A 25,890-nucleotide genomic window follows, 5' to 3' on the forward strand; every position below is an offset into this window, starting at 1 on the left:
AAGACTAGCAAGATTCAAAAAGGGATCGGATATGTATATGACTAGCAAGAATAGCCAGAGCTGTTATAATTGATTTAAAAATGTGAAAGAGATATTACATGTCATGCTTCAAGACTGAAGCTAATCCCATATGTGCCTACTGCAGGGTTCTTATACATTCCTCTGAAGCATCTGGTACTGGCAACTATTAGAGACAGGCTACAGGATTAGACAGACCTTGGGTCAGTACTATTATAGTAATCCTTAGGTGACACGTACGGTAGGGTAGGAGAGTGGCTGATAGGGGTATGCCCTTCATCAGGATATAGGATGCCAGGGGAGTGGAGGGCAAAGATACACCTTCAAATGAGGAATAAACAATATTCACATGAACTGGCAGGGGCCTTATTCATTATTGCTAAACTTTACAAACTTGGGTGGCCAAAGTTAGGCACCTATCTCAGTATTTAGGCATTTAAATAAGTGACCTGATTTTCAGAGATGCTGTGCCCCTGCAGCTCACAGAGATGTTAAGGAGACAAGTGGGTGCTCAGCACTTCTGAAAGGCAGGCTGTTTTTTATTGAGGGGCCTCTCTTTAGGCTTCAAATACCTAGCGCCAGTGCTGGGCATAAGCAGACTAAGCAATTGCTTAGGGCCCCGAGCAGCTCTATGCCTCCCCCCCCCAGTTAATTATTAGTATGTGGGATGGTGGGAGGAATATTCCTGCTCAGGGTCTCCAATGGGCTAGCCACCTACATTTGCAAATGTTGGCCTATTCATCCTGTCTGACCAAGAAATGGAGTGTATGTGTGTACACATCTACAGTTGAAGCTTGTATAATAAAGCTCATAATGAAGAAGATGTTGTGCATATATAAAATACCTTTTCTCTATTTTTCATATCCTAATCATGACTGTTACAATAACAATATATATAGCCCAGGAATAAAATATGCTTCGCCAATGTCCATTGGTCATTTTTAATATGTGCAGTGAAAAGCATATCATGTGCCAGTTTCGTATTTTGTCTGCTTTTCACTTTGACAGTCATAATGCTGGCTTCTAATATGCCTTTTCTCTTTGGCTTGCCACATGCCATCAAAGGCTGAAGCATCCATTAACATTTTGAATAGGTTCTGTTCTGTTTTGTTCTCACATGTGACATCCTGTCACACACATTAAAATGAGGATTATCAATATTTGATCTGTAACAAAAGACAAATTACATAAATGAGCCAGTATAAGTGAATCGTTGATTTCTGGACCCAAAGTCAGATATGCATCTCATTTGGTGCTTCGGGGATCCACAGACTGGATCTGAGTAGAGAAGATAGCCCTAAGAGTGACTTAAACCAGCCAACTTAGAGTTACAGTTGAAATTCTATAGTCAGCCTTCCCTTTTTGCATTGCATCTGAAAATGGTTAATTGTATTGTTCACAAGTGCTATAATATTGAGGCAGCTCAGAGCAGATGAGGACAGAATTTCAGTTTTAACTCTACATTATAATTTAAAGCAAACCCATGAGTCTATTTTAATGTAGTATCTTCTGTCAGTAACCTTTGTTTTCCCCTCCACATTATACTAGCTTCAACTAAAAAATCTCAAAGCCCTTAGGGATTTGACAGACCAAAAAAAAAAAAAAAATCGATCACAGAAAATTATATGTAGATAAGTTTTAAAATACATTGTGTTTACCCAATAAATGCATTAGGTCAGTCAGAACGATTTTGGTCTATTGTGTGCATATTTAGAGCCAATATTTGAAAAACATTTCTGTATTTACCTCATCTTTCTTAATAACCAGTTATGTAAATAGGCGAAAGCTGCTCAAGTTTTCAATTAATTTAATCTGTTTGCAGCAAAAATGTTATGGGATGATCTTGCCCTAGGTTTTATATGGAGTTTTAAATGTTCAGATTGCTTCCACTGTTGCACTCAAAACGCAAGTGTAGTAGCATCAATAAAACCTACCTTTTTGTATTTCAGGAATGGAAAAGATTTGGATCATTTGCATCAATCTCCAACCATTAATAATGGTGCTCTGACCATGGTCTTGAAGGAATAATACAAGGACATTTTCTGACTCAGCATGGAGAATAGAGGCTCTCAAGACATCCAGCAATGAAGTGGAGTTTGACCTCTGATGGATGAAATCTGCCGGAATGGAAGCTAAGCTCTTTGAAGAGGAGCAGGTGTCACCATATTTTATATATGCCACATGTCTGGGGACTTCAGAGGAGTCAAAAAATGCAAAATATGAAACAAAGGTAGAAGAATGTGATTCCCAACTTGAGTTCCATAATGTTCTGCTTGAATCCGAATTGAGTTCTATGTCACAGTTAGTAAGCTACACTGAGACATCCTTGGAACCAAGCAGGGTTACAGGCCATGTTACTGCTGCTGCTGAGCCTGAGGTAAAGCATCTTTGTGGAAAATTACTGTATTCTTCAGGGCACAAACCTAAGGACAGTCTTACACACCTGCCCTCACATGAGGCATTTTCCTCACTGCTCCTTCCAAGAGAAAGCTCAGCTGAGAAATCAGAGAGGGTTCAAGAGATCAGAGTAATAACACACAAACCAAGTGCGATCACTTTTTCTGATTTTGAATTTTTATCACATAGCGCTAACTCTAAACTCCATATCTGTGAGGTCACAGACACAGAGGCTTCTTCATCTGAAGAGGAGGAGGAAGATGATGATGATGATGTTTTTACAGAGCTGCCACTGTATGGGGCATTTTACAATGGTCTTTATAAAAGGACTATTCTCCTTGGGAAACAAGATAAATGTGAGCATACCAGAAGCCAGGATATCTGTCATTTAGATGGCTGCAATGATCACACTGGAAAGGAATTGAATGACCATGAAAAGGAAGAAAAACAAATGGACATGGTGGTAAGATGAACTAATTTCTTGTTCCAAACGGGCAAGCTGTACTTTAGCAGCTTGGTTAATGGGGGATTGGCTATTTTATTATATATTTACTAATGGACTATATTGCTTTCATTGGTACAGAGTCAATCAACCAACTGGGTAGTTTAAAGCAAAGAATGGTTATAGTTCACTTGAGGAATGCCTTTAAACATATTTTTCTGGAAACTCACCATAGAGAATATTCAAAAGTTGGGCCTCCATCCCTCTCTGTATAAATGGATCAGGCCTATATTTTACATGTTAGTACTAAATCTTTAACAGAAAAAGTTATGGGACAGATTAATTCATTTAATATGCTCTGGCTGATTTATGCTGCTTTGGTTGACACAAAGCAGCTGTAAACCCATTTTAGCTGGCTAGTTAAGAGAGTTTTGCAGCTGCTTATCACTGTCAGAGTGTCACAAAGCAGCTGGAAAGTACCAATGAAATTGGCCCAATATTTTTTATATTAAAAACGGTCAAAAATAAAACTTCCTCAAGTTGGCACATAAACATTCTATAAATATATTTTTGATCCTAAGAAACATTCATATTTCTAATTGGAAATATGGTAATTACACCTGTAGTGCATACCGTGCTACATATAAGAGTTTCCCTTCATAATTTCTCAAAATAACATAACATAAATGGCATAAGGCCAGTGTAAAACATTATATCCTACATTGAGAGTAATAAGACAGCAAAGCTTTTGAACCAACCAATTCTATTTCTTCAAACTTCCTTCCTACCAGAGGTGCTGGAACAATTTGTATAGCGGGGGTGCTGAGAGCCATTGAACTAAACTGTAAACCCTGTATATAATGGAAACCACTTCAAGCCAGCGGGTGCTACAGAACCCCTCACACCTCTAGTTCCAGCATCTATGCTTCCTACATTTCCATTAATCTGAGCTTTCAACTAGTGTCATTTTTCTTGTTTCCTTCTAAGGTGGGGAAATTGGCTTGCTCATTTTCCCCTGATGTGGTAAGGCCATACCCTGCACCAGCTCTATACCTGGTGCAAAATATATCTCCCTGTGCCCTGTTGTGGCTGTGCTAGCTAGCAATGGAAAACATTCCCAGTGAGTATTGCCAGCTCTAGGGGCAGAGTTGAGTTTGCCTTGTGGGGATGGAGTATACTGTAACTTTCATTTTCCTGATTTTTTCCCCAACGGTTTCCTAAGAGGAAGTAAGAGTAGTGGCTCTATGGAAGCTGCTTCCCACTTCCCATGCACGTAGTCAATATCTTATCCTTTTACTCCCCTTTGCTGGCCCATAATATAATTAAATTAAAGCAATATCCTCTATCTATTGATTTATTGTGCCATGGATTTTTTTAATTATTTTTAAAAAACCTAGAGAGGTTTAGGAAAACTCCAAAAACATACAGTAATGAGAACCTCCTAACTATATTCTTTCCAGCAGAGAGTAATTACCCATCTTCTCTGGAACTGCTGGAGTACAAAAGAATTTCATAGATGCTTTCCAAGTGAACTCTCACTAGTCTGGAGAATTAGCAAACGAAGCTATTTCTTTTATAGTTGGTCACAGACCAGGCACGTGGATCCAAACACGCTGAATTTTGGAGAAGTTCGATCTGAATCAGAAATGCATAGCTATCTCTTTAATGGGAGAAACAAACCCACAAATTCCAACACTCCTGAACTTTGTGGCACAAGTTAATCTGAAACTGCCTGTTCAACCATACTCTTACAGCTTATTCCCCCCTCCCCTTTTTGTTATTAGATCAGTGCCTTTGAAATCACGGTATAGCCTCTTGTACAATGATATGTGACCTACTGATGGCCACAGCATTTCCCACTTCTATTTCTCCCTTTTTCTCAGTGTGTTTGATTCTCCTCTCACTTACACCAACTTTACATCAGTATAGCTCTATTGACTTCTGATTTACACCAGTGTAAGTGAGAGGAGACTGAGACCTTACTGTTTTAAAGACATTTTAAAAATACTCGTGCTAAATTATTTTGAGTCTGGAAGTGTGCATATGATTTTAGCCTCTATACATCAAAAATATGATCTGCTTGAATTCTATTCCAATGCACCTTGAATCTCATCTTGTTTGTTGGGGTACAATTCTGCACCCATTGAAGTCAATAGGAGTTCTGCTGTTGACTTTCAGGGAGAAGGATCAGACCCATCATTTGTTTCCATTCCTCTAAAGTAAGGTTATGAAGGCATCTGTGTGGTCATATTTATATATTTGCAACATTAATAAAATAAACTGGAACAGCAGTTACAGATGTTGGGAGACACAGCATGTTAGATTTTTATCTATAGACTTGCCTTTGATTCAAATCCAATCCAGTATTCATTTTGAGTGACGTAATACTTTTCCATATTTGGCACTGCTCATCTCCTGGCCTTTTGATCTCTGTCAAATACTGTACTCATCACATGGGTTTCTAGTAATTTTATGTAATCTAGAGGATAATAGTCTTAACTTGATGGGCAATTACTGGGGGTGGGGGAAGGGGGGAAAGAATTAACTAACCCGTTCACTCTAATACTTCACCCAACCCCCAATGCTAGAGGGAAATGCATCCTTCTACCCATAGCTACTGATGTATCAGTAAATTTATTTTATAATTCAGCTGAAGTAATTGTCTTATCTTGGAGTAATAATAGTTTGAGTTCAGTATCTGAACTCTTCCCCGGTCCATCTAAATGGATGCTTTGGCTTCATAAACTTCTGAAGTTCTCCTGTCATCATTATAACCATTGTTTCATTTTTCTTAACTGTATTGAGATACCCCCATCCGCTCACAGAGGAAAAATTAAATGATTAAGAACTGTTCTCAGCCTCTGCTATTAGAAAGCCCAAGAACTGAGCTTTTTCTGAAAGCTGCCCAGTAAGATCCAGTGACACTCAGTTCAGTTTATTAAATAGTTATGTTGTCACCATAGTCGTCTATTCCAAGGCTTGCTTCCTCATTCAGTCAAGAACAATACTGCCTACATTCCAGCTAATCTAAACATATATCGAAATGCAAGAATGACATCCCCGGAATGTATATACTCAAGGCCATTCCTGTAGATAAAAGGAAATAGCCAGGCATTGTTGTCATTTAGTTTACTTTATTCTCAGGCCATAAAATAAAAAAGGATGCAGTTCATAGTACAAAATAATGGATTGTATATTTCCAGACAAGATGGTGGAATAACATAGTAAATCTCCGAGAATATGTCTAAACATTTAAAAAACTGTGCAGATTTAATGACGCAGGGCTTGTTTCTGACTCTTGCTCCATTTAAATAGGCAGAAATCACCGTAAGAAAGGTTCCAGTAATTAAAAAAAAAAGTTTGTGCAATTTTAGCAATAGTGACACATTATATTCATACTAGATGCTTTCATCATGACTCTAGGTTAGCCCCAGTCCAATGTGTTATCTAGTTATTCCCATTATTTTGGGATAAGGCTATGTAGTGATGTCTTTCTAATGGAAAAAGGTTAACAAAGTAAAGAGGGTGTAGGAGTACAACCACTATCAATAGCCCTGAAACTTAAAAATAATGTAACAAACAAATCACCTTTACCATATAGATACATGGCTGCCAAACATAATAGTGTGACTGATATCCTGACTAACCTCACACTACCAAAGTTGGCTATGAAATTGTGATTGAGCTCTATCCTATGGGGCATTCCTAAAGTAACACTGCTCTACAGCCAAAATGCTTCTGAAATAAATGTAGTCAAACTTTACTAATTCTGGGTCACTGAGAACGAAAATGATGCTTAAAATTGTTGATTGGCTCTAGTTTTCAAGATATGCTATTGGGTCAGTATATACGACCCTTGACTTGGGAATGGCGGAGGATAAGTGAGTTATAAAGGGAAGGGATCTCAATTTAAACCAGAAATGACTAAAATACATCTTTGACTGGATCTATGAATAAATCTATGACTGGGTTTGGGTTTGGACAGTACTTGCTTTTTAGGCAAAACAATGAATGATGCAATCTGAAGCTGGTATTGCGTCATACATGATATGAATTGCATCATGTTATTCCTAGAAGTCATGGATGATGCAATCATAACGAAGCTTACATCACTCTGCTGAACAAATTGCCCTATATCAGCTCTAGAAATCATACAGTGTCGTGCTCTCTTATTTGTCAGTGTTTGATTTTGCAAAGGGACACATTTCTGTTTAGCCAAAGTGAGCAGAGATGCCTCGTACTTGTGTGAACACTGCAGATAACCTCTGCTATGTTTGTGGTGAAGTGACTTTTGCATCACAAAAGCGCAGTATAACCACCATGGTTAAGAAAGCCTATCACCTTTATTTTGGCTGCAAAATTGGAGATCAGGACAAGAGGTGGGCCCCACACATATGCTGCAAGACTTGTGCAACAAATCTTCGCCAGTGGTTGAACAGGAAAAGGAAATCTATGCCTTTTGCAGTGCCAATGATTTGGAAAGAGCCAACAGATCATACCAGCAATTGTTACTTCTGCATGGTGCCTCCAGTTGGGAAAGGTGTGTCAAAGAAGAAAAAGTGGACTGTGCATTATCCAAACATTCCATCAGCTATACGCCCAGTACCCCACGGAGAAGGACTGCCGGTTCCTGATGCACCAGAATCATTCTCACTTGAGTCAGACGAGGAAGAGGAAGAGGATGAAACTTCTGGTCCGGAACCATCAATGTCACAGGACCCACATTTTCTCCCATCCTCCTCCTCTGAACCACACCTCATAACACAAGGTGAACTGAATGACCTTGTCAGGGATTTGGAACTACCCAAGAGTAAGGCAGAGCTGTTGGGCTCCAGACTACAGCAGTGGAATCTCCTGGCAGGTGATGTTAGGGTTTCCATGTTCCGTGACCGTCAAAAGGATCTTGTCCCATTCTTCTTCATGGAAGGTGATCTTGTAGCTTGCAACAACATCGATGGTGTGATGGCAGCCCTCAACATCGTTCACGATCCAGATGAGTGGAGACTGTTCATTGATTCATCGAAGACGAGTCTTAAAGCTGTTTTACTGCATAATGGCAATGTTTTGCCATCAATTCCAGTTGGTCATGCAGTCCATATGAAGGAAACCTAGGACAACATGAAACAACTTTTGAGGTGCATAAACTATGACCAACATCAGTGGCAGCTTTGTGGCCATTTGAAGGTTGTTGCTCTCTTGCTTGGTCTGCAGACTGGATACACAAAGTACTGCTGTTTTCTCTGCGAATGGGATAGTCGTGCAAGAGATTCCCACTACATCAAGAAAGATTGGCCACTCCAACAGTCATTGGAGCCTGGGAGGAAAAGTGTTCAGCATCTACCACTTGTTGAATCAAGGAAGATTTTGTTACCACCCTTACACATCAAGCTGAGTCTGATGAAGAACTTTGTCAAGGCCATTGACAAAACACAAGCAGCTTTCAAGTACCTCCGTGGAAAATTTCCAAGGTTAAGTGAAGCTAAGATAAAGGAAGGTGTCTTTGTTGGTCCTCAGATTCGTGAACTTCTTCGAGATGATGCATTTGACCACGCACTGCGTGGCAAGGAAAAGACTGCATGGAAAGCCTTCCAGTTAGTGGCAATAAATTTTCTCAGCAACAACAAGGCAGACAACTACAGGTTGTTGGTGGAAAACCTCCTCAAGGCATACAAAAGCCTTGGTTGCAACATGTCACTAAAGATACATTTTTTGCACTCTCATCTAGATTTTTTTCCACCGAACTGCGAAGCAGTGAGCGACGAGCACGGCGAGCGATTTCACCAGGACATTGCAACAATGGAGAAACGCTATCAGGGCAAATGGAGCCCATCAATGCTTGCAGACTATTGCTGGACAGTGACAAGAGATGCTCCATTTAATGAATACAAGAGACAAGCCAAGAAGCGCCGAGTAGACACTGAATAGGACTAAACTATGTACATAATAGTTTTTTGCCTTTTGTTTCATAATAAATTGTATTTATATAACCCTTTTGCTGATTTTTAAAGTGTTACATAAACAGGACAGGTGAAATATTATCATGTAAAGCAACCATAAACACATGAAAAGACCTAGGTTTACAATTTATGATTAAAACTCTACTATCTACGCAATATACATAGACATAAAATGTAAAAACTTAAATATCTTAGAAACAGTAGCCAATCAGTTGTTTTAATTGTCATATTTGAATTCAGCACATCAAAATACATAATAAATAGCACATTTTATCTCTGAAGCAGACGACTTCTCAAAAATTGTAGACCAGTGTAATATGTACTTGTGATTGAACTACCCAGCATTAGATGTCAATATTGATCCAAACAGGGATAAGACACAGCTTAGTTGCTAAGGGAAAAAACTAAACTAAAGGTTCTTAATACTCAAAGATTTACTATTTATTTCTTATCACGGTAACAAAATATTGGGTGCTGCTTTGCTTTCTTTACAGTGGGCTCCACTGCATAGTGTTGGTAGAACTGTGGTGGTAACCCCTAATAAGCATACCCAGGAACAGATTCTGTCACCTTATTGACACTGAGTAGCACCTTGCTATGCAAATAGTTCCATTGAAATAATCAAATGGGGAGGTACTACTCAGAGTGAGTAAAGGGGCAGAATCCAGCCTTAAGTACCGTAGTTGCTGCAGGTACCTGGGGTGATGAATGTTGAGTTTTTAGCTATATACAGTGTATACTATTTTCTAAAATTAAATAAAACAATACATGCCTTTGTACTTGGCCTCAAATGGTTTTGGCCTAATTAATGTTAAGCAGAGGAAAATCACTGTAAATACAGCAAATTGCTAAAACTGCATATCAGTTCTTTTGTAAATGAAATAAACACTGTAAACAATTTGTACTGTATAGACTTAAAAAAAAAAAAAAAAAAAAAAAAGGTTTTCCCTCTCCCCTTCCCACTCCTCCCTCAAAAGGTAAACAGAATTCCTAATGCCCAAGTGTCATGGTTCCACAGCTAACCACACCTCTGTTCCCTTTGTGGTCTGAGTGTACCTCCTCAGATATCACCTCTTGTGCCTTTATCTATCCTGAGATGGGATGCTGCACTTCTCCCACTCTTAGACCAAGCCCTGGGCTATGGTACCCTGTGTCTCAAGCATGTTTACCCAGCAGGCCCAATGGAGTTCAGCACCCAGGGTTCTTCTCTTTGGGAGTCTGTGACCAGTTGTATTGGTAGTGACCATACAGCTTTATTAAAGTCAAAGTATTGTTTATTTTAACAGTGGGAACAAAGGATTTAAAAAGTCTTATTTTACCCTAAGACTTACCTACCATTCCTTGATGGTAATCTAGGCAGGACTAACTTCTTCAGATACCATGTCTGCTTCTTTGTTTAGCTGTCCTGAACAACTCTCTCCGCCCCCTTCTCTTGAAAGAGTATGTGTGAGAGAGACCCTTTAAACAGCTGCAGATCTTTTGATCTTTTGGTCTCTAGGCCTTTTCCTGCCCAGGCATGGTCTCTTAACAACCCTCTTAAAAGGTTTGCTGAGAAATGGCTTATCTTGCGCCATTCTTCTTCCCTTCCTGCATGTTTTTCCTTACAGGCCCCTACTAAACTAAGCCAATATATTCATACAGTACACATCCCAGTAACCAGGTCAATGTATAGTATTCATACAATATTACAGAGGTGCTCCACTTCTGTCCACCATTCACATCTCTGCTGCCTGAAGTCTATCAAACCTTTACCCAATAGCTACTGTAGCTGTCTCTCTGATCCCCATTTATTGACAGAACAATTTGGGTCATTCTGAAGGGTAGCATTTCACAGTCATGAAAAGATATCAAGACATTTGACAGGGTATAAGGTGAAGTGACTGTTAACGGCCTTTCTCAGGGTAGGCTTTAAAGGTGTTGGCTCTCACTGCAGTTATGGCATAGAAACCCTGCCTGTGGACTTGTCTGCGGTAGGAAGGCAGCATGGTCTAGTGGACTGGAAATTCTGGGTTCTATTCCCAGTTCTGCAACTGACTTACTGTGGAGCTTTGGGCAAGTCACTTAATTTCTTTCTACTACTGCTATGTAGAGCTGCTGCAAAACAGTGCTTGTGACAGACCAATCCCATTCATTTTAATTTAGGCTTGGTTCTGCCATCCTTACTCTGAGTGGTGTGTTATCTCAATAATCCCACTAGTCACAATGGGCTAGCTCATACCTATACAATTGTGCCCTGTATGTCTCAAATACTATTGCTGCCCTGCTCTGGGTTGAGTAGTAATCTGTTACTGGCCTATGCCAATAGCCTATTACCCCTTCTCCCTCTGTTCCATCTCAGATGTTCTGGTCAGAGCATTGGGGGACTGGAACCAAAATGAATAACTAACCTAGCCTATTACCCCTTCTCCCTCTGTTCCATCTCAGATGTTCTGGTCAGAGCATTGGGGGACTGGAACCAAAATGAATAACTAACCTAGCCTATTACCCCTTCTCCCTCTGTTCCATCTCAGATGTTCTGGTCAGAGCATTGGGGGACTGGAACCAAAATGAATAACTAACCTCTACGTGGCTGGACTCAAGCTATGGGGAGGCCATGCAGAGACTGGAGTGGGAGCTAACCTTAATTCTCCTTATGGCCCTGTTTTAGAATGTAGGCTGTGCTGTGATCCAGAACAATGGGATTACTCTCACAGTGCCAGATTCCAATGCTCTTATTTACGTGGAGTACTATCGTGCTCTGTCAGTTATTACACTGACTTCAGTGGGACCACTCATGGAGTAAGGTACTACTCCATTCAAATAAGGGTGGTGGAATCTGGCCCAGTATGCGGTATTCAGGGTGAGTGAAGTGGACAAAATTGGACCCTTAAAGTGTAAACTCCAACTCTGAATGACTCATGAAAAGTCTAAATCTGAATTAGGTTATAAGTACTGTAGTTACGAGTCAGAGTTACGAACACCAGAGTTACAAACTGACCAGTCAATCATACACCTCACTTGGAGCCAGAAGTACACAATCAGGCAGCAGCAGAGACAACAACAACAACAAAAGCAAAGACAGTACAGTACTGTGTTAAACATAAACTACTAAAAAATAAAGGGAAAGTTAAAAAAATTTGACAAAGTAAGAAAACTTTCTGTGATTAGAACAGGAGTATTTGTTTCATTTAAATTAAGATGATTAAAAGCAGCATTTTTCTTCTGCATAGTAAAGTTTCAACGCTGTATTAAGTCAATGTTCAGTTGTAAAATTTTAAAAGAACAGCCATAATGTTTTGTTCAGAGTTATGAACATCCTCCATTCCTGAGGTGCTCGTAACTCTGAGGTTCTACTGTAAAGTAATTTAAAATGAAAGTGTTCTGTTGGAACAGTCTTCAAAGGGATGTAGCGAAAACCCATCACTTGGGACATTTAAAACTAGATTGGGAACAACCCTGGAAAATGTGCAGTAAAGCACTATCCTTCATTGGCAGGCAGATGAACTGTATGATCTCTCTCTTGGTCTTGATTATCTGATGTCTGTTCATTTTCTGCTTCCATCCTGGTACTATATTTAGTAGAAAACTGTCTTCATTATATAATCACTATTGGGTGACAAAGACTAATAAGCATTATAGCATGATACATCATTTTTAGGATTAGACCATGATGGTAAGGGTAGTTCAGATTAAGGCTGATCAAATTGGTCAGGATCTTATGAGAAGGTTTTCATGGCATTGTCCTACATTTTGCCTCTGTTTTCATGTTTCTATTTCACAAACACTAAAAACTCAACAAATGAAGGGAAAGAAAGTATGTAGATAAGAAAAATAAATTCCACAAAAGCCCATGGTTCTAAATCCATATCCTTTGAAATTGATTAATGATTCTCCAAAAGAAATGCATTTATTTGTGTAACTTTTTGATATGTTAATCAATTAAACATCTCCGATTAAAAACAAGTTAGTTTTCACTTACAGAGTTGGGCCTTTGACAGCAAGTGAACACAGAGGAACCATTAAAGGGGAAAAAAGCATCAGCATGGGAATAACTAATTCAGTGTAAATTATCAAAATAGGGCAGCAAACAGACCTACGCTTATCATAGGGCTGCCAGTTAAGAGTTTTATTGCCAAAAAGCTTTCCTCCTCTAATTCAGATATGCGAGAGGCAAAACCAGTGGAGCTTGGCCAGAGGACCGGGGAGGCACAGGTTCCATGTCCTGTTCCATCATTTTCTCCAATCCTATGGGAGCTCCGCCTCCTCCCACCAACCCATCAAGTTAAAACTCCACAGTTGTTGAGGGAGAATGGCTGCAAGGCTCTAGGGACTGCCTTATGGGAAATAACGCTGACTTTGTTATCCTCCCTGGGGTTCCTCCTGTGCATGGTGAGTGGATGAGTATTGGAATAGTAATTGTCATGGAAAACATAGCAGCAAGATCTGGAAGGGGTGGCGCAGCTGTAGGATGGTTTGGAGGTGTTGGACCAATTTGAGTTCTTCTCCCCTTTTTAGATTTATGGGATTAGTGGGTCTCCCTCCCCCTGCCCACTCCACAGGTAGACAAACCTCAGCCCCATCTCCTTTGGAATGGATAGAAGGAAACTTTCTGAGTTGAAATTTGTGGCATTCATAGCTCCTATATATGTTTTCCCCTCACATGAGGAAGGACTTGGAGGAAAACACTCTGGATTAGCTCACTGGACTTGATCACTAACATCAAAAGCATGTGACCTTTTAGTAGAAATAGACACCAGACACATTTTGTTCCAGAAATGGCGGAAACTTTAATATGAATTTAAAAATTAACTTTTCACAAGTTTCAGAATTACACACATCTAGTGTGGAACATGATTGTACACAAGGAACATTTTCCCCTTTTGGTGCAATCCTGCTGTCCTCAATACTGTACCTGTTCCACAACAGGATATGGCCTATCTTGTGATGTTCTGCTTACTGTGGTCATACAGAGGTGTGGGTTCAAATTTGCGTCTTATTGCAGAAGAGATCAGCAGGATGGATGTTGTACTTATTCATAGATTCATAGAGTCATAGATTCTAGGACTGGAAGGGACCTCGAGAGGTCATCGAGTCCAGTCCCCTGCCCGCAGTAAACTTTTCATCACAAAAATCACATGCAGTTTGGATAATATTGATACAGTTGGTAGCAGTATTTCTTGGGGAGACCCAGCATCATAATATTAAGAGCTTGTCACGATGGAGGTGCAAAGACATACTGTGGCTGTGTAGGAGAGCATTTGCATACTACAAATATTGTGTCTCTCTTCTCAATAAACATGTATGGTACCTACTGCAGCTGCTGTATGACAGCTGCCACACAAGGTACAACACGTGCAGAGGAACTAATGATTTATAAAATGTGTATGCGTCAAACAAACAAAAAAGATACACTTTTCTGGAAAGTGGCAGAAACCTGTACCCCAAGACCTTAAGAAGGCAAATCACATGACTATCTTTCAGAACCCCCGGAGAAGAATTGGAAAAAGAACAGAGTTTGGTCATTCACTTGTCATAGTTGAGTAAATGCCTTATGGGCTAGATTCTGCTGCCCTTATGCTTAAAAGTACCTCACTCTGCAAGTGGTCTCATTGAAGAAAATGGGATAAGATACATAGGGTGACCAGATGTCCCGATTTTATAGGGACAGTCCCGATTTTTTTGTCTTTTTCTTATATAGGCTCTTATTATCCCCCATCCCAATTTTTCACGCTTGCTGTCTGGTCACCGTAACCCAATAATAGTAAGGGTAATAGAATATGTCCCTATGTAGTCCTGGTTTAGCAAAGCATTTAAGCACATTTCATTTCTTTTCTGAAATGGGGCCCGGGTCAGCACTACGAGTACTACTCATCTAACAAGTCAATGTAATATTTTTATTTTGGAACAGCTCTCAGCAGTTTCTTAGTTGAAATAGGTGCTTTCGTGCCGTTAGCTTTTCAGGACAATGTGAGTCACTTGAGTCTACAAATCACCATCATTTTGCATGTATCATAATCAGTTATCTAAACTATGAGATTTTTAACAAAATTAAAATACCAAAGAAATGTAGGAAAGAAAACCAAGAAAATGTAACATGTAGCAACAGAAAAACATACCTATAGATTTTCAAACTGCCCAAGAAGACTGAAGTGTAAAAAGAGTTATTTTTCAACTTGGTGCTGCAATTAAGTAGTAAGGAATGACAGGAGGTGGGATCTTGATGAGTTATATGGCACAATATGTAGCCCCAGGCTGGGGTTAATGTGTAAGAACCATGGCCCTCAGAGTTGTTTCAATAACACTATGAATTACCTTTAGATTGTTCATAAGGTATTACTGTGTTTAAGTTTACGTCTTTGAGCTGCAGGAAGATTAGGTAATGTAGTTAGAGGTGTAATTTTTTTAGGATTTAGCATGTAAGAGGGGTGAGCATTTTAGAGGTTTAGAATATTAAGACATTTACATTTGATTTGTATTGGAATGTTTCAGAATCATGTTGCTACAGTTCTTGGAAATCCAGCTTATGAAAGTGGTGCTGCCTTCTAAAAGCTCTACATTTCATACGCACAGTGATGTTACTGGAACATAGAGGAGCAGTAACACTATAGGCAAATGATGGCATTACTGTATTCATAGAAAACATTCAGAATGTGAAGCACTTGTCAGCATGGTAAAATCATGGAATTAGCGATAAAGCATGTCCTTTATAAATGTTTGATGGAAATAGTTGTAAACTGTGCAGTGGAAGACCTGTTCAAGTAATTCATTTATTGCTACAGCAGAATAAAGCTACAGCTGAGCTGTTTGTCAAAGATTTTAACTTAGGCGAATAACCCCAGTAGGATCAATTTTTTGTCTACAAGCCTCTGTTTGATTGTTAAGTTAATATCTGGATCAGTGGCCAAGATTCAACAGAAAAATAAAATCCTTCTCAAGTCATGACTTTGTGGTGGACTAAGTAAATCAGGAAGAGACACGCTCAACATAGCATGGAAGCCAGGTGTATGTGTGTGTGAGAGAGAATTCCAGCTCCAAGATCTACCAGCAGAGAGAAACATGCAAAAGATAAACTTCCAAAGTGGAGAATGTGTAATCTCCTCTAAAGGGATCCAAGGGAAGTCACAGCAGTGAACATGTGTAGGGAGGACCTGCCAGACAGATATCACTGTGAGGTGGAAGTAAGCAGAGAAACTCGTGAAACTAAAGAGAGAAGTGAAATACAGGAAATAAAACTTGTGGAACTGGAGAGATAGGTGCTTGTTTGCCTTCCATGTGTGCCAGCTTTTGCAAACTTTCAGATCTCGGTAATAGAACTGCAGTATATTAGAAAAGTTGAATCTAAATGTAAATTAACAACCTTGGAAACCAGATTTTAGAACAGAGGACCATTCTTGAGAGAGTTAGGTATGCACATTTCAAATGTACACGGCAGCTTTGCATATGGAAAGAGTAGAGCAGGGATTGGCAACCTTTGGCACGCGGCCTGTCAGGAAAATCCACTGGCGGGCCGGGATGGTTTGTTTACCTTCAGTGTCTGCAGGTTCGGCCGATCGCAGCTGAGGGATATGCTGGCCGCTGCTTCCTGCAGCCCCCATTGGCCTGGAACGTCGAACCGCGGCCAGTGGGAGCTGCAATCAGTTGAACCTGCAGACGCTGCAGGTAAACAAGCCGTCCCGGCCCACCAGCGGATTTCCCTGACGGGCCGTGTGCCAAAGGTTGCAGATACCTGCATAGAGGCCAACTTTCCCCGGCGCCAGTGGGTGCTCGCGCCCCCCCCCCGCCCTGATTTCACCCTTTCCCCAGCCCCTTCCCCGCCCCCATTCCAACCCCTTCCCCAAAGTCCCCACCCCAACTCCGCCCCCTCCCTGCCCCATTAGACCCGTTCCCCCTCCTCTCCCCTCCCTCCCAGACGTGCAAAACAGCTGTTTCGCGGCACAAGCGCTGGGAGCTAGGGGGGAAAAGCGAGCAGGCAGCGCGCTCAGGGGAGGAGGAAGAGGTGGAGGTGAGCTGGGGGGGGCAGGGAACTACCGGTGGGTGCTGAGCACCCACCAATTTTTCCCTGTGTGTGCTCCAGCCCCGGTGCACCCACGGAGGCAGTGTCTATGGATCCCTGGAGTAGAGTGAAGGTCAGAAGTGAAATGGCTCCTGTTCTAATTAATCCTTTTCAATGGCTTATACCACCGAAATGCTTTGAGAGGATGATTTTCTCAAGCTTTGTGTCACCGTGCCTCAGTGAGTCACAGCTGAGAATACCAGGACAAACTGCTGAAAAATAGGGCAGACTCACCCCAAACTAGATGTTATTCTATCATTAGATTATACCAAGCCAGTAACAAAAGTAAACTTCTGTCTCACCACACTGGTTAACAAGAAGTCAAAGATGCAGTCTGCTTAGGATTCCAGCCCTAGTTTTACCACCCAGACACTAGACTTTACAATGAGTGATTACTGAAAACCAATTTTATCACATATAGGGTTCTACTAATCCCAAGAAATCAGCCACGTAGTCAGGTCAATATATAACTCAGATCTTATCCAATAATCATGCTGCTGCCAATCCTTTATTAATAAACCTTTAGATTTTAGTTACTAAAAGAAGAATAAAGTTAAAATGGTTAATAGGTCATATACATACAATGTTCTTCTATCAGGTTTGTTGCAGTGACATTATAGAGTCCTGATTTGTAAAGTCTCTCTGATAACTTCCAAAAGGTTGGAAGGTCCTCAATTCATAGTTCAATATGCTCCTTTTAGTTGTAAATCCACAGCCCAGAGAATCAGAGCAGGAAAAAAGGCAAAATGGAGTCATCCCAGGGGTCTTTTATATCTTTTGCCATGTGCGTGGAAATTTTCCGTTTCAAACAAAGCTCACAGCCCAGTTGTGGAATGTTACTGGCACAAGAAGGAGTCCAGGGTCACATGAGCATATCATATGACCTTACACGGCTTGATGACTCACAAGGGTTAGCCATTGGCCCCTTGGAGGGTCAGGCGTCTGCAGGAAGAGCCATCTGGGCAGATAGAAGAAACTCAATGGCCCATTGTGAGAGCTAAGTGTCTTTGATGGGCCATCAATATAAAGCTGTCTAGCCTAGATGTAAATCTCATCTGGTAGGTGTTGCCTAGGAATTCAGCACATATGTAAGATACCAGTGCATAGCCAATATTCGTAACTTAAGATACAAAAATGATACGCGCATATAAAAAGGCAGTTAGCAGATGGATGCAGTTGGAAGAAGTGGGGGGGGGGGTCAAATAGTTCAGAAAAGCTGGAAGAAACAGAAAATGTTAGAAAAATAATTTACCACTACATGTGGTCTCAAGCTGAGCTCTTCAAGTGGTTAGTGATTTTGGGTCGCTCAAATTCAGAATGCTCCAGTTGAGACATTGGGGCCTGATTTTCAGAATGTGGGTGATCAGCACATTCTGAAAATCAGAATCCTTCATTTAAATTCATTTAAAATCCTTTAAAATGTCTTGGGTTGAGCACCTAAATATGGAAGCACCCAGAATCAGTAGTCACTTCTGAAAATCTGGACCTCAATATACAAATATTGTTAAGTTTAGCCTTGTGCCACACAGTTGCTTATTCATGTGCACTACCTATAGCTTGTTGCTGTATTAGTGTCCAACTGAAATACGAAGGTCAAAGTTTGAATCCAACTTGGAGAAATGAAAGCACTCAGAAAATGTAATGGGTGCCTTAGAATCTACATAGGGCCACACTATCGCTTCTTGGTTACTTGGGTGTGTATGTGAAACCAATGCCTTCTGCATACATTTTGTCATGTGGAGATTGAGCAAATGCAGCAACATCCTACCTCTTCCTCCAAATCTGCAGCATATTTTGTAATCAGTGACTACTGGAGGAACGTGGCTGGGCAAGGAGGGTGCAGGCCTTGGGGAGAGCTACTCTGCATAACATTTCCCTACAAACCATAGGAATTTCTCTGTGCTTATTCAGACTCCAGCTCTGCGCATGAAAACCTCCCCTGGGGCGCAGTGTCTGAGGGAACTTAAGAACTAGGACTCTGCACAATGTTCTGTCCCTATGCACATGTGCAGAGTTCTGTGCTATTTCCCCATTGACCATGGCACATCTGCAGGTAGGGAGGCCACTTCCCTCCCCTACTGGCTCTGGTGGGAGCAGAGTGGAGCAAACCCTGCACATCTGGAAGCGGCATAAGTGGGAAACTCCACTTCAGGAGTGACAGAAAACTGAATTTCAACTCATAGTGAGGTCTTCTCTTTCTCCCTGTAAAAGAAAATGATTTTACTTTCAGTTCTTTTCTTACTGATGGCTCCAGCTATTGAGTATTTTTAAATTGTAATAAAAAAGTGTATTGATTGCTGCTATGCTGCCCCTATTTTTGGGCTGAAAACAGTTGTCTTATACACTGTCCAAGTTAAAAGCCTTGCCCAGATTTCAAATAGATTAAAAGTAAGACTTTTAGGCTCAAGGCAAGGGAAACCCTCCTCTGGGTTATTCTGGAGACTTCCAGAGATGGGAACAAAGGACAGAAAATTCTGAGTGGCAAGCACCTGCCTTTGGCATATATTCCCTCCAGAAATACATGTAAGCCATAAGTGGCCAGATTTTTAGATTGTGTTATCAGACCCCTCTTTGTTCATACTTTCTTCAGATCTTGAAATTCCCTGGCATTTAGTCTTCTGGCTAATATGCCAGTGGCTCTCAAACTTTTTTACTGGTGGCCTCTTTCACATAGCAAGACTCTACGTGTGACCCCCACCTTATAAATTAAAAACACCTTTTTATATATTTAACACCATTATAAATGCTGGAGGCAAAGCGTGGTTTGAGATGGAGATTGGCAGCTTGTGACCCCCTGAGGGGTCCAGATCCCCAGTTTGAGAACCCTTGATCTAGGCAGAGTATTTGTTTCAGTTCTGGAGAAGGTCTAAGAGCGTATATTCTGTATTTTTGGAGAAATGTTGCGTGGCCTTAATCTAAAGTGTACCCAGATACCATGGAGACAGGCCCCTTTATAAAGGTGTATAATTTTCTATTTCTGTTCAAATAATATAAGTTAAATGTCAAAGGTTTGCAAAGGGATTTACCATTACAGACTAAGGAACCAAGGCTTCTGCAAATGACTGAAAGATTTAAATTAACTTTTAAAATACTGCTAGAGCTGTCACTAAAAACTAAATTGTATCGGTCTTTTTAAAAACATTTTCATTCATTGTATTATAACTAAAGGCAAAATGTGCATTACCTTTATCAGGGATTGAAAGTGTACAATGCTGTGTAAGGTGGCAGTATAAAGATAGCAAGCAAAAGTGAGATGTGCTGTTTGTCAGCAATGTACCTGACCCCGAATAGAGGCTTAGTGCGTGAAAGAGGAGTATCAGTGGGGCTTTGCAGCGGAGCAAATTTGTAGCTGCTATAAGAGATTACTTCTCTTTGATTGCAACTGTGATTCAAGATTTATTTACCTCAGATTGTACATACATCTGCAATATTACCGGAGCTTGTTAAAATATAAATTACTGCAGAGGTGGTAAACTGAAAAGTGAAAAGGCTAACTGCAGAAACAGAAAAGTGTAAAGCATACACAGTTACCTTGAGTAAAAGTTCTTACTTGTAAAGCACTAGCAATGTCCTTGGTCCTGTACAAAAGACACAATGTAAGGGTCCAACTATGAAAGCCTTACCTTGGGGAGCATGAATATTCGCACTAATAATAATACCATTGAGGTAAAAAGACTGAGAAGACAAAACAAACTGGGAAATACCCCATACTCTAACCATGACAGTACAAACTCTGAGGTTCATGGTTCCTTTTGAAGATAAGGGAAAAATGCATTATACATACACTGAAAACTATTTCAAAACCAAATGTCTTCAAACAAGTCAAAGCATGCATTTCACATATGGGGGAGGGGAGGAGGGAGGCAATAGTACAGCTTTAATTAAAACTGCTACTGTAATGCTCTAATATAGGTTGGAGCCCTCTGTTTTATTTACATGAATAAAAAATTACTGCAAATTCTATAGGGATGTTTTAATAAGAACCATCAATGCTGTATAATGCTTGATATAAATATATACAACATTGTATAGTTTTAATTTACATTAATTACATTATTTTATGTGCAGTGATTTGCAATTTTGCACAAAGTTCCTATTAAAAGGATGAGCTTAAATCACATTAGGCGGAATGCAGATGTCTGAGCTAGCAAAAAAAGACATTAGAGTTTCTGATATTCCCAAGCAAATTCCCATCTTCTTGTTCAGAAATTGTGCCTGGACGCTTGCTTTGTCTTACGAATAAAGGCTTGATCAGAGAAAGAGCTGATGTTGCTCAGCACTTACCACCTCTAATGGGACCCCACAAGGGAACTCAGCAGCTGGCAGGATCATATCTAAAATGGAATAAGGGTAGGGTAAAATTAAGCTATCAGGGAAAAGCCTCCTGACAGTACAAATATATAAGGTTGGGCAATAGTCTCCTAAGCAGAGCTGAGCAGAAAAGGGGATTCCATTTCATTAGGATTTTGCTATTCTAAAATTTGATTTCATTCCTATTTGGAATGAAAACCAAAAATTTTAAAATTCTCCTCGAAGGGAGAATACTTATAAAATTTGTGGATGACATCAATCTGGGAGGGGCTGCAAGAACTTTGGAGGACAGGATAAGAATTCAAATCACCTTGGGGTAAATTGGAGAATTGGTCTGAAATCAACAAGATGAAATTCAATAAAGACAAGTGCAAAGTACTACACTTAGGCTAAATCAGATGCACAACTACAACATGGGGAATTACTGGCTAAGCAGTAATACTTCAAAAAATGATAGGACAGGGGGTTATAGTGGATCATAAATTGAACATGAGTCAACAATGTGATGCAGTTACGAAAAAGGCAAACCTCATTCTGGGTTGTATTAACAGAAATGTCATATGTAAAACACAGGAAGTAACTGGTCCATTCTACTCAGCTGGAGTACTGTGTCCAGTTCTGGGCACCACACTTTAAAAAATATGTGGATAAACTGGAAAGAGTTCAAAGGAGAGCAACATAAATGATAAAAGGTTTAGGAAACCTGACCTATGAGGAAAGGTTTAAAACACTGGGCATGTCTAGTCTCGAGAAAAGAAGGCTTGGGGTGGGGTGTGGGGGTGTGGAGCCTGATAGTCTTCAAATATGTTAAGGGATGTTAAAAGAGGGTGGTGATCAGTTGTTCTCCATGTCCACTGAAGATAGGACAAGAACTAGCTTAATCTGCAGCAAGATTTAGATTAGATATTTAGAAAAACTTTCTAACTATAAGGATAGTTAAGTACTGGAATAGATTACTTAGAGCGGTTGTGGAATCCCCATCACCAGAGGTTTTTAAAAGCAGTTTAGACAATCACTTGTCAGGGAGGTCTAGGTAGACTTAGTCCTGCCACAGTATAGGGGGCTGGACTAGGTGACCTCTCTAGGTCCCTTCCACCCCTACATTTTTATGATTCTAGGTAGGCCTGATTCCTGGCAGGCTGCCTTGGAGCCACAAACCCTGGAAGCGCTGGAGTTCTCAAGCAGCCCACCAGGCCAGCTGCTGAGGAGCTGGGCAGGTGAGCTGGTAGGAAACCAAGCAGGTTTCTGTTGGAACCCTGCTTGGTTTCTGGAGGAACTTTGTAGAAATTGAACTGTCTCCACAGAACATTTTGATTTTTGACAAATTCCAATGAAAAACTGTTTAGTTGGAATTTTCCAACCAACTCTACTCCTAAAGGAGCTGGTAGAAGCACCATCACTTGAGGCATTTTAACCGTGGACACAACACTGCTGAATGATCCTGCAGGATGGACTAGATATTCAAATAGGTCTCTTGCATCTGTAAATTGTATAATTCTAGCTTATTCTTCCTATTTATAGAAATATTGATCACTGGTGCTGTGTCTGGCTCTCTTACCCTCTACACCGGGGTAGGCAACCTATGGCACGCATGCCGAAGGCAGCACACGAGCTGATTTTCAGTGGCACTCATACTGCCCAGGTCCTGGCCATCGGTCCGGGGGGCTTTGCATTTTAATTTAATTTTAAATGAAGCTTCTTAAACATTTTAAAAACCTTATTTACTTTACATACAACAATAGTTTAGTTATATATTAAAGACATATAGAAAGAGACCTTCTAAAAACTTTAAAATGTATTACGGGCACGCGAAACCTTAAATTAGAGTGAATAAATGAAGACTCGGCACACCACTTCTGAAAGGTTGCCGACTCCTGCTCTACAATATGATTTTTGCAATATATATGCACACATTTGGAGGATGTTGAGTGAAATCCTGGCCCCACTAAAGTCAGATTCTAGATATCTGTGTCAGTTTCTAGATTCCTGCCAGAATTTAGCTTAAAAGGTGCATAAGGGTTTTGGTGTGGTTGTATGTTTTTAATTCGGGGAAAAGGCTATGATAGGCTGAAATCTTTCTTATGACATATAATAGTGAAATTTATGCCCAATTCCATAAAGATTGATCAGTACTGACTTTATAATCAAGTCACTGAATATTTGCACACAGTAAATCCTCTTAGTATTTTTAAACCATGGTATTTATCTATTTGTTTTGGTATGACTATTGTCCTTCAAAATAAATGTCACACTATATCCCAGAGGTAGTCAACAGACAAATTGCAGGCCAAATCTGGACCATCCGATGCTTCTGAATGGACCCCAAAATCTTTTTATTGAATTATCATTTTTTAAATTATTTTCTCTGGAGTCTGGACTTTGACTATACCTTGACCAAGAAATTTGGACCTTGACAAAAAATAGTTGACTGCTATATCGTCTATTCTAGTCTGGATAAACAAAATTGTTGTTATATTTGTCTTTAAAAAAAGGCATCAAAATGCAAATTTTACATATTCAAAATGTAGTTTATTTCCCGATATACAGAACTACTGTTGCCAGAAATCAAGGGTTGGATTGAGCCTGTACTTCATGGTACACTGTGCCAGTCATACTCTGGTAGCCCTGTCAATTTCTGAACAATTTAAAGTGCTCTTCTATTTTGAAAGTGACCTTGTAAAAATAGCAACTGTTTTATGCCCAGGGTCTTTAAAACAAAACGAAATTAATACAATAGCGAGACTGTAACAGATTTCTTCAACGGTGGGCTGATTCTGCAGCTCTGGCTTATACAGTACAGATATTTTTGAACAATACAGTATGTGTGCATGCTCCGGGGATTCAGAAATCTTTCTTTTCCTGAAACAGTAATAAAGGAGGCACCCTATCAGAACAATCAAAACAACCATTCACCAGAAATGAAATCAAACTGAAATACTTTTTTCCCCATCAAGGAAAATGTTGGTACTTTTTAGCTCTCCGTTTTTACAGTTAAAAAAAAAAAGTGTGATCAGTGTTGTGTTTCTCTGTTTATCATTTGAAAAGCAAATATAAAAACCCTCCGGAAAATAGGATATCCTACTGAGTAAAATAAACAATTCAGCAAAGTGTACACATCCTGGAATATTACTTCACCCTTCACTGTTGCCTATAATTTTATCAATAGGAGACTTCTCTTGTTTAAAACTAACATGAAACATGGTATTTGTAACTTCTGAAAGAAACACAGTTAAGATTACAAAAGTTTGGATATACTACTACAGAAACAACTTAAAAGTGTAAGCCATACAAAGTACATTTTGTATGTGGTAACAATGGGCTAAGGGCCATATCCACATAGAGGTGGATGACTATACCTGCATTTAATATGAATTAACTTAAATTCTGCATTTAAACTGTAGCAGCAATAAGCAGTTGTCTTGCTACAGGGTGGGGTGGCAATGTGGTACATTAATAATTTTGGGACACGATCCAATGCCCATTGAAATCAGTGGAAAGACTCCCAGGGGGCATGGATCAGAACCTCTAGTAAAAAGCCATAAGAGAGAAAGGGGTTATTTGATTAAGTTAATGGCTAGTAAATTTAAAAGAAAAGTATTTTTTTCTGTAGGGAGTCATCAGCCTGTAGAATTCAGTACTGCAGGAAATCATACAGCTAAATACAGCAGCTAGATTTAAAGGTTTGATAATTTTATAACCAATAATGTGCTAAAATAGGATTGTGCAGGGGTCAGAAAGGAATTTTCCATCTTCCACAGGTATAGTTCTGCACAACTGGTCAAGTGCACTGTGGGATGTTTTAGCCTTACTTGGAAGCATCACTAATAAGCCACTGTTGGAGGCAGGTAGCCAAACTTGATGAAGCATTGATCAGATCTGAGATGGCAAACCCTATGTTCCTAGGGGTAGATTTTCTGAGGTGCTGAGCACTTCCTGACGGCACTGAAAGCTCTCACCCATTGAGCTCAGAACCTCACGGGATCTAGTCTTCAATCTCTACTGCTTCTTAATTCCTTGGATAAAATTTTGGTGTAGGTATTTCTACTATTTTCAAGGGAAAGGGAAGTACAGAGTACAGAAAGTGCTATTCATGAATTCCACCAGTTTCTTATTTGTATCACAGTAGCATCTAGAGGCCACAATTGAGATTATGGCCCCATTGTACAAAGTAAAAGAGTGTATCCCTTATAATGCTTGTAAATTTAAATAGACAAGACAGACAAATGGTGAGAAAGGAAACAAAGGCACAGAGAAGTGGACTGTTGTAGACCAGTGGTAGAGTCCAAACTAGAACTTGGGTGAATATAAAAATGGCTATACTGGGTCAGACCAAAGGTACATCCAGCCCAGTATCCTGTCTGCCAACAGTGGCCAATGCCAGGTGCCCCAGAGGGAGTGAACCTAACAAGTAATGATCAAGTGATCTCTCTCCTGCCCTCCATCGCAACCCTCTGACAAACGGAGGCTAGGGATACCATTCCTTACCCATCCTGGCTAATAGCCATTAATGGACTTAACCTCCATGAATTTATCTAGTTCTCTTTTAAACCCTGTTATAGTCCTAGCCTTCACAATCTCCTCAGGCAAGGAGTTCCACAGGTTGACTGTGCGCTGTGTGAAGAACTTCCTTTTATTTGTTTTAACCTGCTGCCCATTAATTTCATTTGATGGCCCCTAGTTCTTCTATTATGGGAACAAGTAAATAACGTTTCCATATTCACTTTCTCCACACC

The 25,890-nt window shown here is 40.1% G+C and overlaps 1 protein-coding gene across 1 annotated transcript in view; it reads left to right on the top strand.

The window, feature by feature from the left end:
- The window catches only part of STARD13 (StAR related lipid transfer domain containing 13), a 507,124-nt gene that overhangs the window by 91,878 nt on the left and 389,356 nt on the right, over nucleotides 1–25,890 (top strand). Inside the window, exon 2 of the mRNA XM_065403676.1 lies at nucleotides 1,968–2,878. Within this exon, the coding sequence (XP_065259748.1) occupies nucleotides 2,129–2,878 (750 nt within the window). The 5' untranslated portion in view covers nucleotides 1,968–2,128. The remainder of the gene's footprint in view (nucleotides 1–1,967; nucleotides 2,879–25,890) is intronic.

The sequence above is a fragment of the Emys orbicularis genome, chromosome 1 (genome assembly GCF_028017835.1).
Source record: "Emys orbicularis isolate rEmyOrb1 chromosome 1, rEmyOrb1.hap1, whole genome shotgun sequence".
In the NCBI taxonomy this organism is placed as follows: domain Eukaryota; kingdom Metazoa; phylum Chordata; order Testudines; family Emydidae; genus Emys; species Emys orbicularis.